Below are 13274 nucleotides of genomic sequence, written 5' to 3' on the forward strand. Positions count from 1 at the left end.
TAATTCTTAAGCACAACAAGAAGGACTAGGGTTCTTACTTCAGCTTTTCCTCTTCATTTCTCTACATTTTTAGACTAGCTTCAAACAATTGGTCCACATTTGGTCCTTTTATTAAGAGTAATTTTATAGCTAATTATAGAGATTATAATTTCTTGGAAAGCAGCAAATGGAACTATGTGCCAAATACTTTCCATCTCTTCACGGGATGCCAGGAAGAACTAGATTCATTATTCACATAGATCAATCTTCACCCTAAAACGTAAAAGGGGAAAAGAGGACAAACAAGTCAGTCACAGGCCCTCTCCCAAAGCTAGTCATGGTTTCACCTGTCAAGAAAGAGAAAAGCTTTTTGAAATGTATCTAATACATTAAAAACAACACAAACACCTCTGATATAAGTTACAATAGTCTTTTGAAAACCACTTAATAGAATGCAGGTTCTTTGGCAAACACTTATTATCAGATTACAGAGGCAGACTGTTTTTAATTTTTTTAACACATATAATTACAAAGTGTTCTCAGTTAATTGACAAGTCTATTAAGTGTATCCACTTCATTTTTCAGGATTCCATGCCCCAAGCATATATCTGGGATTAAAAAGACTAGACTTGTTACATCTTTTTCTTACCAAGTTTTCACCCTGGTAAATCCTCAGGTCAAATTCTCCAAAAGGATTAGTGCAACTGTACAGTGCTTACTCCATCAGCTTCAATTGAGTTCACTCTTACTACACCTTATTGTAAGAGAGTCCTAGCATTGTTTTAAACACCAAATACTACACACAACATTTTGTGAAGACTGTGGACAGTTTCCAAGAGATACCCACCTTTAGCTGGGCAAATGGTTGTAGCTGACTATTAGATTTCCATGGCAAGCGGCAAAATGAAGCATTTCCAGGTTTATTTCCTTCCTTTAATGTTCGTGAGAGAGAACCAGCTGCACACACTCACTGCAGGAAAAATGGGTGGAAGCCTGGACCCATCTTACACAAAGAGAGGGTAAGACGAAGCCATCCTCCATTACTTAGGGTACTATATGAGACTCCTAGTCAGAGGACCTGGTTGTATCACTTCTAGGAGCCACCTCAATGTGAATGAAGACTGTAACCATTAGAGTACCAAACAAGAACACACCATAAACATTTCTCTTCAGTTTTCAGGGGGAACTGCTGAACTTCAAACTCCAAAATAAAGGACTCCTGGAGAGCTGCCTAAGCCCAGAACATTTATAACATAGCACAATCTGTCCTGTGATGGACACCTCAGAACCTTATCTAATTAATCATTATTGGTGGGAATCCTACATTTCATAATGAACTACAGCATCTAGAGCTGATTGGAAGATTGCAGTTAGAGCTTCTAACTCTGTGTCACTTATTTGGGCTTGCAGGACAGACATGGAAACAATTCAAGATGATGGAGGCTGTAACATGCCTCCTGTCCCATCTGCATGAAACACAATACCCCTGTTAGAACATGGATGCCACAATTCGTGCTACAGAGCTGGGCCCGGGCTTGCCAAACACAACCCTGCCATGCCAACTGCTGGGTAAGCCAGGAAGCAGGAGCCACGGTGATGAGGAACAGATGAAAACTGTTGCTCATCACAATGAGAAATTCCAACTCCTAATTTCCTCCATAAAATAAAACTTAACTCCTAAGGAAGTTTCTTGTTTGGTATCACAGAAAGTGAAACAAAAAGAGTGGAGGGAAGAGAGCAAGTTGGGTATTTCTGGTGAGATCAGAGCTGCGTTCGTCACATAACCTAGTGCAGAGTGGAGCTGTTCTGGTCGTGCACACCATAACTCCTCTGCACGATTTCTACATCCCTGATTAAGAAAGACACTTAAGTATACACATAACCTTTGAAATACATGTTTAATCACAATATATAGCTTTGATTTGAAACTAGAGGTGCTGTGTAACTCTAACAAAAATAATATATTACACTTCCGGCATGATCATCTTACAAAATCCAACTGCAAGGTTCACAGAGTATAGCTCTGGACATCTGGCCTAGGTATTTTTTTTTTCCAGAAATCCAGAAAAAGCACAGGCAAGCATTCAATATAGACAAAAACTCCAAAACTTAGCGGTTGGCTTTGTTGCTGCCCTTCAGGACAAACTGCAGTTCAGAGCTTAAAATACTGTGTGCAGGGGAACCCTCATATCCTCCCCATCTTTGCTTCAGTGCTGCTTAACCTTTCATAATAGTTTCCCATGTCTATGCAACATTTCTAGCAATTGCTAACTAAGTACATGTGTGGAGAGTCTAAAGAATAATCTTTAAACCATGCCTTAAGGATTAATATATGAGTGCTCAGAATGGAATTCTGAGAACTGTGCTGTACAATGAAATATGGCACTTCATTATTTTCAGTGTTTTTGACTAATCTTGAATTGAGATAATGCTAAACAGACCCAATTAGTTCAATAAAAAAGGCAACATTCAGTCTAGGAAAGTCATTCATTATAATATTTATTTTATGAAACAAAGAAGAAAACATAAGATTAAAAAATGTTCCATTCATTTCATAAAATACAGTGAAAGACATTGTCACAAACAAAACAGAGAATAAGCAAGCAAAACCCCCACTGAAAATCCCAAGAGCTCCACTCCCATGTTGCATCATATACACGCAAAAAGCATATTGACAGATAACCTGCCACTTTCCTGTATATCTTGGATGAGTAAATCAGCCCACAAGATGTTTGCCATCACCTCTTTTATTGCAAGACCAAATTGATGCAACTTGTTTTCCTTGCTGCCAGTTCTTGGTGTTATCTTTTTTCTGGGAAACTGGGATAGCACAGCAGAATTCATGTGAAGTTGCAGGCTAGAAAGATACTAGAAAAGCCCAAAGTGTAGGTAGCTACAGAAAGATGGCAGAGCATGATAGGTGGGAGAAGAAGGCAGCTGCTCCACTGCAGGAAGCAGGGTGGAGGGAGATGGTTTGACTATCTTACTGGGAGTGAGGAAGGGAATACATCCTGCAAAAGAAGTAGAGGCAGAAGCAGGGAATATATCTAGTACCTCTCTTGAAGAGCCTCAATAACACAAAAGACATGCTGCATTATAAAAGGATGCTGAAAGCAACATCCTTATTTAGGTAACAAATTACATTACTACAAACCTTCTTACTGAAAGCTTTTGATCCAGTTCTTTCTCCTCAACCTACAGTACTCCATTTGGCTTTAGCACAGCTGTTATGAGATCCTCCTCTTGCTTTTATTTTACAGAACCTCTTAGATTCCCACAACAGCTACTAACCACATAACTACTGACCAGAAAGCCAGTGTAATTCTGGGCTCCGACACAAAAGCAGCCCCCATCTCTTACTGTGAATGCCCAAAAGCTGCCATAGCTGTATTTGGGGGAAGGTGGTATAGAGAAAAGAAGAACAAGGCTCCACCTCTACAAACACCTATTACCCCAAAAGCCTCACTCCATGCAGGCTTAGGAACACCACAATCAAAGAGTTTCATGTGAGGAGCAGTAAAGAGAAGACAGCGGACTGGGGTCCTTCCCCCTGCACTCGGGAATGCATCCACTTCTCTGACAACAGCACTCTTCTGCTAGCTACCAAGCTATCTCTGCTGCAGTGCGGAAGGTTCTGCATTGGACTCCTGTGAACGATGCACCATGGGGGAAGATTGTTACAGTTACAAATATGGTTTTCAAACTGTTTCTTAAACATAAAGCTAGGAATTTCTATTTTTAAAAAAATTACAGTAGAGTGTAATTTAACCTGTAGCACAAAATATTACAAAATTAGAACATGTGAGATACAGAATTGTCCGTGCTATACCTTAACTCTGTTCCTTTACATGTACATATCGGGAATATGACTTTATATCACATGATCTTTTCACCTTTCAATCCCCAGAAGAACCATATTTCATTCCCTAGACAAACACAAATGAGGCAGAAAGAAGACTCCATAGGAAATTCCAGCATTTCTCCCTTTTGAGTGCTTGCAGCTAGAATAATGTTTTTGTGATGGAGTTTTTAAAATTCAATTATGTTTTATGTGCTCCATTTACCCTGCATTAGGAAAACAGAAAATGCTGTAAAAGATTAAGGTCTCAGGTTTTCACAGGTCTCCACAGGCCTTGGTGAAACACAAAGACTGAGTCTTCTTTTAAAATAACTGCCCAGCTTCCTAGCTGGTTAATTTCTATGTTGTCCATGTAAACATTACACAGAGTCTTTGTACCACCCACTGAGCTCTTTGCTTCAATCAGCTATTTGTGCCCAAAAGCACATCCTTATGTTTCTTCCTACACCACAGCCATCCTCCTACACCACAAAAGATGTAACAAAACAGGAATTAATCACAGGCTGGATACTTACAGGGATTGCTGCTGTTTACTTCTGTCTTCCCAGCCTTGGCAAGTTTGTTTGCGTTCTGCTGTGCTTTGCCCTGCTCCTCTCCAGTTAGTAGGGCTTTTATTTCGGAGGGGATTTTCCCTTGGTCCATCGCCATGCACCACTGCTTGTACTGAAATATGCAAACACATTAGGCACTAGCAAACTGCCAGGATCACATTAGCAGACAAAACAGAGCTGTAATCTTTACCTTCCGGTATATTCATTTAAGGTTTGAACTTACTGGGCTGAAGCCTCTTACAAAACTGCAGAACACTAATGAGCTAAGAGCACGTGTCCATGGTTGCATACCTGGCCTCAGTAAATCCTGTTTCAGTCAATAAACTGCTACTCAGTGGCAGTACTAGACACAATACTGTAATTATTAAACATGGAACACTTTGTGCATTTTCTCGCTGCTGGCATGCCAGAATACCGTTCCAGTTCATGGCTTATTAAAAACAAATATTTCACATGACTCTGGGGCTGATTGACTATTAAGAGGTCCTTTCTGATTGTGCAAGGCACAGTTACAGCACATGTGCCTTGCTCGTAGTTCCTTCATCTTAAATTCATCATTGGAAACCCTGAAGCACACTGAAAAACCTGTGGTCAGTTGGCTGACTTTCCACCTAACCCTATTCACTTATGGTGATTAAACCTGCCTATTCAAACAAACCTAAAGCAAGGTCAAGGAAATATCCTCAACTCCAGTGTAATTTCAATGGCACCTCAATATCATTGAGGAGCCAAGTCTCTGATTTCCAGATGAAACATCCTCTTTGGTTAATGCAGCTCATCTGGCCAAGACACCCATCTTACACATGCTATAAACACAGGACTGCTGCACAACCATCTACACATGTAAATGCAGAGAGCATCCAGGAAGAATCAACCTCCCCAGCAGAGACAAAGGTCTGTGGGAAGCAATGACATGCTTTGGATACATGTCCCCTTTGATATTTTAACACATTTCTTTCCACCCTTTACCTCTTTCTACCTCTGTCAGAGGTTTTTCAAAAGAAGCATTTCAAAGACAACAGACTCGTATGCAATGGCACTTTCTTTGCTTGCTTCCAGTTCGAAACCAGCAGATAATGTGACATGAGGTTCATATTCAACACACAAAATCAGCAAACAGCTGAGTGCATCTGTTACAAATGTTTTGATACCTTATGGCTAGCCAAATCCCACTCTCAGTCACAGTAATTTCAAGAAGAAATGTCCACAAGGGCAGGTCTCAAATAATATTGAGTGTTATGTTAAATTATAGTCACTTACCATTTCAAGCTCTTCTCTTAGAGCGCAGATGGCTCGCTCTCGGCTTGAAACCAGCTCTTCCAAGTACTGGTACCTCAGCTTCTTCCTAGCTCTGCACTCTCTTGCACTCTGACGACTTCTTTCAAGCTTCGCCTTCAAGTCTATTTTGGCTGGTTTACGACCTCGCTTGCCTGGTTTCTTTACCTTGCCTCCGACCACCTGGAAAGGGAGGGTACATTAAAGATCCTATTCTGCAGAGGGAATGCTGGAGCCATGTCATTGTGCCTAGAAGGTGTCTCAGGTAGAAAATTTTGCACATACTTTCACTGATGCCGAGCAACAGAGAAAAGATGTAGCTTGTTTACGGGGTTGATGTATGAAGCCTCCAGTGACAGCATCAAAAACAAAAGGCAGGGATATGACTTCATACTGAAGTCAGTACTTAGGCAGTCTTATTGCAAACGCTACTAATCTGATTTGGAGGAACAGCATCACAGAACAGCTGAGGTTGGCAGGGACCTCTGGAGGTCATCTGGTCTAATTCCTCCTGCTCAAGCAGGGCCACATAGAGCTGGTTGCCCAGGACCACGTCCAGACAGCTTTTGAATACTTCCAAGAAGAGAGACTCTACCACCTCTCTGGGAAACATCTGCCAGTGCTCAGTCACCTTCACAGTAAAAAAAAAAAAAAAAAAAAATTCCCCTGACAAAAAAAAAAAAAAAAAAAAGTCTCCCTGACGTTCAGAGGGACCCTCCTGTGTTTCAGTTTGTACCCATTGCCTCTGGTCCTGGCACTGGATACCACTGAAGAGAGCCTGGCTCTGTTCTCTTTACACCCTCCACTTCAGGTATTTTCACACACTGATGAGGTCACCTCAGTCTTCTCACCTCCAGGCTAGACAGTCCCAGCCCTCTCAGCCTTTCCTCATAGGAAATTAGTGGCCCTTTGCTGGACTCTCTCCAGTTGCTCCATTTCTCTCTTGTACTGGGGAGCCCAGAACTGGACACACTACTCCTGATATCTAGGAGGATATCTGAGACACCCAGGAGACAGATGATCAGTCAAATTTGTAGCAAAACTGTTTTATTATTACCAACAACTCCTGCCTGAAAATAGTGTTTCTAGAGTTGTCAAGTATTATGGAGTTTAACACATGAATTTGGAAGAAAAAATATTTATTTATATCAATATAATCCAAAACTTAGCTTTGCTGCAATAAAAAAAAATCACCATAGTTTCAGCCTACTCAAAAGAAGAAACTTGTCAGAATTACTCACTAGCCACCTGAGCTTCCTCAGTCCTGATTTCTTTCAAAGGAATCTTCTGAGGATTTTTACTCCATAGGGAGCTCAGTTACACTGAGCCCTACCTCTTCTGCCTCTATTGCAGTTGTACCTAACCACTCCGGGCAAGTTTACCTTCAAAACAATACTACACAGCCTGGAAAATTGTCTTTTCAAACTCATGCAACCTATCCCAGTGTTAACTCCCCCAGCACCTAATTTAGATCTCCCTTGCAGAACTGTTCACTCTGTAGTTTCTTCTCCTATGGACTGCAGGTTTTGCAGTCATTTTCCCCTCTTCTTTGTGGCTCCTTTTTTAAAGGTTAGAAAGCTTCTCTTGCTACAAACAAAACAGAAGGGAATAGTTTCCTCAACGTTTACTCTACACTTCCCCACCCAAATATTTTACTCTTAACATGAGAGCATGGCACATGAAAATCTTAAACATGGTCAGAAACTCAGTACAGTGGCCATCAGGTAGTATCAGCCTGCAAGCATTACATCAGCCACACACCCCAGCTCCCCTCTGAAGTGAGGATTTCTCTTTATTTGCACTCTGACCACACTGTTTGAATGGACGGGGTGTGGAGAAACATACCTAACACGCACACCTACATACAAGAATTTCACTGCTGGCTTAGTGTCTCACCATACTGTGTATAGACGGCACTTTTTCTAACAGGCGGAGTTCAAAATATCAGAGTTCATAATAAAAAAAGGCACTTTCTACTGTGTGATGCTACAAAATAAGTCATCTTTGACGTTCAAATAAGTCACTTGTTCTACAGACTTAGCAGGCAGCAATAAAAGCAACAATATAGTGAACTGATGTGCTAGAATGAAGAAAAAAAAAGGATTATACAATTGAGCCCATTCTTTCTTTGTAAAGTAAGCCAACAATCACATGCCAACATAACCCTACCCTCTCTACATTGCCTCTCCTAATTTCTTCAGAAGTAGTTGCATACCATAAGCAAACAGAGGAACAGAAAGTACTTAATGGACATCTAGTGATAATGAAACAAACATAATACATTTGCAAAAGCAAAGAAAAAAGTTGGTCTTTTACATTTGAACTGCTGAATAGAGTGTGAATAATTCATTCATTCCACCAAGGTGTTCTCCTTAAGATCTTCTAATTCAGATACTATATTCGCTGAAATAGTATGAAACTAACTAGCCATGGCCAAGGGGGAAAGAAGCTCTAAGGAAAGGAAAGCAACTGTCCCCTTTTTGGGCATGAGGAGCATCACTCTGTCCTCTCATGGAACCACGCTCATATTTATGCATGATGTGATTTATACTCCTAGCTCAGTAGAGTTAGAAACACACAAAGTCTTCCCAGGAGGGGCTGCAGGCACTCACAATTTGCTATGTATTATTACTTGCACTTGAAAGATTTCTGGATATTATTACATTATGCACTATAGCCAAAGTACTTCAGTTCTTAAAGACTTTTAGCACCTGAGGCTTTTCTATGCCAGTGCAAGGTAGTTTAAAGTAAATCTTTGAAGTCAAGCACTAGATAAAGTCCTGTAGAGACATACACTCCAGTTCTCTTAAAAAAAACTTTGCCGCTGAGTTCTGACCCTCTAGAAGAGTGGGCCAGCACTCAAGGTTGGAGTCCCAGCACACCACAAACTGACATATGAACAAATTAATAACTCGAGTCTTAGTCCCACACAGGAGCATGTCACAGCCATGCCCTCTCACCAGAATGCAGGCAGGTGAACAGTTGATGCCACACTGTCTCTCACAACCAGCAAGTTAAAGCTGCAGGCAAACAGCACCCAACCTTTCCACAGCCAGCATCTTGGGCAGGCACCGGCGATGAAAAGCTCTCACAAGCAGCACAGCTTCACAGCAGTTAAATCCATCCAACACCACAATCTCACAAAATAATTTCTTTTTAAGGACCTGTTATTTTAAAGCATCTTGTGTATGTTTACGTGCAGCTGGTGCCTTTTTTAAAGTAGGGCTCACATTAACACAGAAAACATGCAAAGGCCAAGGGAGAGTGCTTTACGCCAGTAAGATACCAAGTGAGCTCGTACAAGCTCTGAGTTTAAAGGCATGTTTTTATGGACAGATCTGGAGATGTGGACATAAAGCAGTTAAGGGCACTTTCTAGGCTGCAAGGAAATCATATGCTGGTGCAGACTGCTTTACACATTGCAAATGTATCCTGGATCCAATATTACCAATTAACTGCTTTCCCTGTAGTCACTCTAGAGTGCTTTCTACAGACAGGTATACTAATTGCTCTCTCCCCCAAGATCTTTTACCACCGCAGCAGCCCTGCACACAAGCTCTCTGATGGGAGGGAAAAAGGCTTGTACCTCTTGGGTCATTCCTTGCCAATGCTCTAACCATTGGGACTATGGAAATAATGAAAAGCTTCCTTCCCTTTTAATGCTGACTTTGAGCAATAAGGCCCCAAAAATCTGCCTTCACACCATCACGGAAGACTCATACTGTCTTCGCGGTTCCTGAACTGGAGTTCAGCATACAATTAGGCATCACTCTGCTCAGCTAGTTTGGTAAGCAGTTTAATCAAATCCTGCATCTTAACAGTTTTTCCTCAACAATATTCAGAAGCTCCTACTGTAGCCTTAAGTAACCCAGCTGGGGAAAAAAAGGCCTGATAAATCCTTTGCCACCATCCCACATTACCACATCTCCCTCACTGCTAGTCATGTTTGCCCACTCAGCTACTATGCTGATGTGACAGAAAGAAGACAAAGCAGAAGTGCTGGTTGATGTTGAACATGGCAGCAGACCAAGAAAAAGCAAGCAAGCATTTTTTATTCCCTTTGTATTCCTCCAGAGTTTATAAAGGGATGTGATCTATCAGCATTCAGCAGCAGGGATTTGAGTCTTTTTCAGAGAGTCATATGCAATCAAGACCCAAAACAACATTCATCATAAAATTTGTCAGACATATTTAATGAAATGGATTTGTCAGCAATCTGACCAAGCTCCTATTTCAGTTCACTCAGATTTCAGAAAATATAAAAACATAACTCTGTCCCTTTTTAATACAGTACTTAGACCATAACATCATTCTGGCCTGGCATGAGTGTTCAGGTACAAAGTTATTTGAGCTGGAATTGGAAATAGCTGCAATTACCTGCCCCGATATAGAAAAAGCCCTCAGATTTCTGGATTTCCACAGATCTCTACAGAAGCACTTCCAGACTGCATGATGGAGAGGTCCTCCTCAGGAAGGAGATATACATAACACGGCTACTAGCCTGAGGAACTCAGCCACTCGGATAGAAGATTGTGAAAAAGGTGGCCTCACCATGACATCTGCAGGTTTCGAACAAGCTGACAGATTAAAACACTATCTGAAGCACTGTTCAGCACTACTGATCAGTAATGCTGATAGCACTGACCAGTTCAGCATCTTCCAGCAGCTCTCAGTTCATTCACAGATAACAAGTACCTCTTAAGAGCTCCATCAACCAGTATTTGAGATCCAGCTCAAGGAATCATCTTAAACAGACTCTTGGTTGCATTAGTGGCTGAAGGTATAGGTTTGCAGAATTTAACTTAGCATGGAGCTGATGATCATTAGAGACTTTATATAAAAACTATAAAAATTCTTAGCAAGAAGTAAAACCTAAGCGCTGCATTAATTACAGTAGAAGGGGGAGCAATCTATTCATGCTTGCAAACATTTTCTCAAAATTAGAAATCAAATTAAGTTAGTCACAAGTCTCCTAATACAGATTAAGTTATCTGATCTGCTAAATCACAGCATACCATTCACAGTAGCAGTACAAAACCCAGATAGAAAGTATGCTGGTTATTCCTCCATTGCATGACATTTTACATGCTTAACAGATTATTTAATTAGCTTTCACTGGCAGACAAAAAGCATTCGATAACGATCATACCAATGTAATCTTTAGCACAGATTTAGCACCATCTTTGCTGAAATGTCTATTTTAAAAAAGCATAAGCTAGGAATAACTACCAAGTTTTCATAAAGTGTTATGCAGACATCCACAAGTCAAGATGGGTAAGCATTCAGGTTCAGGGTAGGAATTGCTATTTAGACTCTGCAGCAATCACCCAGATGCCACCTTACCGCTCAACAGGTGAGAGTCCTCCTTTCAGCCTCATGCGTGGAAGTGTATCCACCAACACGTCGTACACATTCTCCCAGTTTACACTCACAGAAGCCAGGCACTTCTTTAAACCTATCTCTGTCAGAGCTCTAAAGAGGCAACAAGGATGGTCAACTACCACTATGACATACATCCTCCTAGCCCACTGCGACAATGAAATGAAACTGTTCTAGCTGTTCCATAGGGTTTAAGCTCATCCGTTCTACTGACTCACTGCACATGTGAGAAAGCAGACGCGTCATCTGAGCAATGCTGAGCAGCAACTTTTTAAAACATTTGATGATTTGAAATTGCCCATCTCAAATTATAACCCAAGCTATTTAAGTTTTATATTTCCAAGCAAGCAGCAATGAGAACAATTCACATTCAGACATGATCCTGGATGGAAGAATTCTCCGGCACTTTGCAAATCTGTGTACTGTGAAAAAGTCCTGAAAGGTGAAAACATGGTAACCCACCTCCTTAACAACTGAGGTCATTACAAAAACAGATCTTGTGCTCCGCTCCCTCCCACAGTCCCTCCTGAGAGCTCTGACATTCCTCAGAGTTGATTCCAGGATCGCCTGGGAGATTGCCCCCCTTTTTGTGATCCCAGTCACCCACAACAGCAAGGGTCACAGGCAGAGACAGGCTAGAGGACATCTCATGAATGAAGACCCATCAAGTCCTTTATTTTAAGCACAAGATTTCACATTTGACTTGCTCCCACACTCCCTCCAAGGCATGTCTGCATCCCCGCCATTTACAACTTGGAACAAAACTCCTCCTGGTATTTGACGTTTCAAAGCTACGCAGTGGGGAAAGCAGTGCAACTCCTCACGTGCAGCTTTTTGCTGTGGCCTTCCCCTGCCCTAACACCAGGTGCCCCCTTAGAATGGAAAGGCTGCATGAACACCAGAGGAAGACATCGACAGATGCTCAGTCCCTAAATATAAAAGTCCCATATGAACCGTTCATCCGAGAGCTTGCTTTTGCAAACCCATTTAACACCTGAAAACACTCAGACCTATTTAAAGGCTTTTCTTTCACTTCACACATTGGAAATTTAGAAATAGTCAGACCTCAAAACCAATGTCATTGCTCAAGGTCCTGGTATCAGCGTGATGGGGAGCAAAAAATCTGAGCCAGAGACCAGGCTTTCAACAGCCACAGCCTCTTTTACAGGTATAAAGGAACGTGCTTCTTCATTTAGAGGATGCAGCAATGTATTTACAAGCAACAGAAAGCCAACAGCCAAGAACTAGTCTGTTCAAAGTTAAGAAACTAACCTGGAATTACAACAAGTGCAAGAGATTGCTATCTACTCTTCTAAATATCTTAAGAATGGACTTTTTTATTGTCACCAGAACGGGATAACAAAAGGTTTTCCTAAACCTGCTTTTTACCTTCCTTTGTATATCCAACACATATAAGTAGCTGCCTTTAACTAGCAAGGCATTTTAACAAGCTGTTGAGTGCATTTCACTAAATTTTCATTCCCATTCAAAAAAGTAATTAATTACTACATTCCACTGCTAAGATTATGAATGATGCACTATACTTTTTTTTCAAAGAAATCCCACTTTTTAAATTTAAAAATACCGTTTTAAACAAAATGTCTCCAAAATGCACTTTTTCTGAAAACTCAATCTACTAATTCATGTTTTGGCTCAGTTAAGCATACTTTTGAAGAAAAATACATTTCATCTAAACTTTTTAAAAACTAAAGCTATCATCTCCTTACAGAATAATATTTGTAATAAAAGAGGGCAACCCCAAACTTTTTTGGTGATGGTGGTTTGGGTTTTGTTTGCTGGAATAACAAAAAAAGTGATCTAATGTTAAGAGTTTTTTTTATTTCTCATTTATTCCCATAAACTGCAAAGTTAGTAACTCACACTCAAGTATCACCTGGGTGTACCCTATAAAAACCTTCTATAATTAATACAAAATATTGCAGTTATCTATGTATAACTGTGTTTTAACGGTTACCAACAAGAGTTAGTTATCAACTAACATAAATGTGAAAAATTCTTCTTGCCCTAATACAAACCCCCTGCTTCCCAATGTATACAATAAATATATTTAAGTTATATGTAGTCTTGTAAACTAACCAAGTAATTTCACCGATGAAGGCTGAAATCAGTGACAGAATTTCTCCTTTTTCCTGTGTCTAAATACTTCAGAGATACATAAGTGTTATTTTAACAGAGATTAATTGCCAAGAAACAGCTGCATCACTAAACTC

General features: G+C 40.6%; 1 protein-coding gene across 1 annotated transcript in view; it reads right to left on the reverse strand.

Annotated features, from left to right (window-relative positions):
- Positions 1 to 3177: 3177 nt before the first annotated feature.
- CREBL2 (cAMP responsive element binding protein-like 2) overlaps positions 3178 to 13274 on the reverse strand; it is a gene marked incomplete at its 5' end in the record, with an annotated part of 12842 nt that continues 2745 nt past the window's right edge. The window contains 3 exons of the mRNA XM_010075452.1: positions 3178 to 3626; positions 4354 to 4501; positions 5650 to 5847. Of these exons, the coding sequence (XP_010073754.1) occupies positions 3625 to 3626; positions 4354 to 4501; positions 5650 to 5847 (348 nt within the window). The remainder of the gene's footprint in view (positions 3627 to 4353; positions 4502 to 5649; positions 5848 to 13274) is intronic.

This window comes from Pterocles gutturalis, unplaced genomic scaffold (genome assembly GCF_000699245.1).
Source record: "Pterocles gutturalis isolate BGI_N339 unplaced genomic scaffold, ASM69924v1 scaffold26812, whole genome shotgun sequence".
Taxonomy (NCBI): domain Eukaryota; kingdom Metazoa; phylum Chordata; class Aves; order Pterocliformes; family Pteroclidae; genus Pterocles; species Pterocles gutturalis.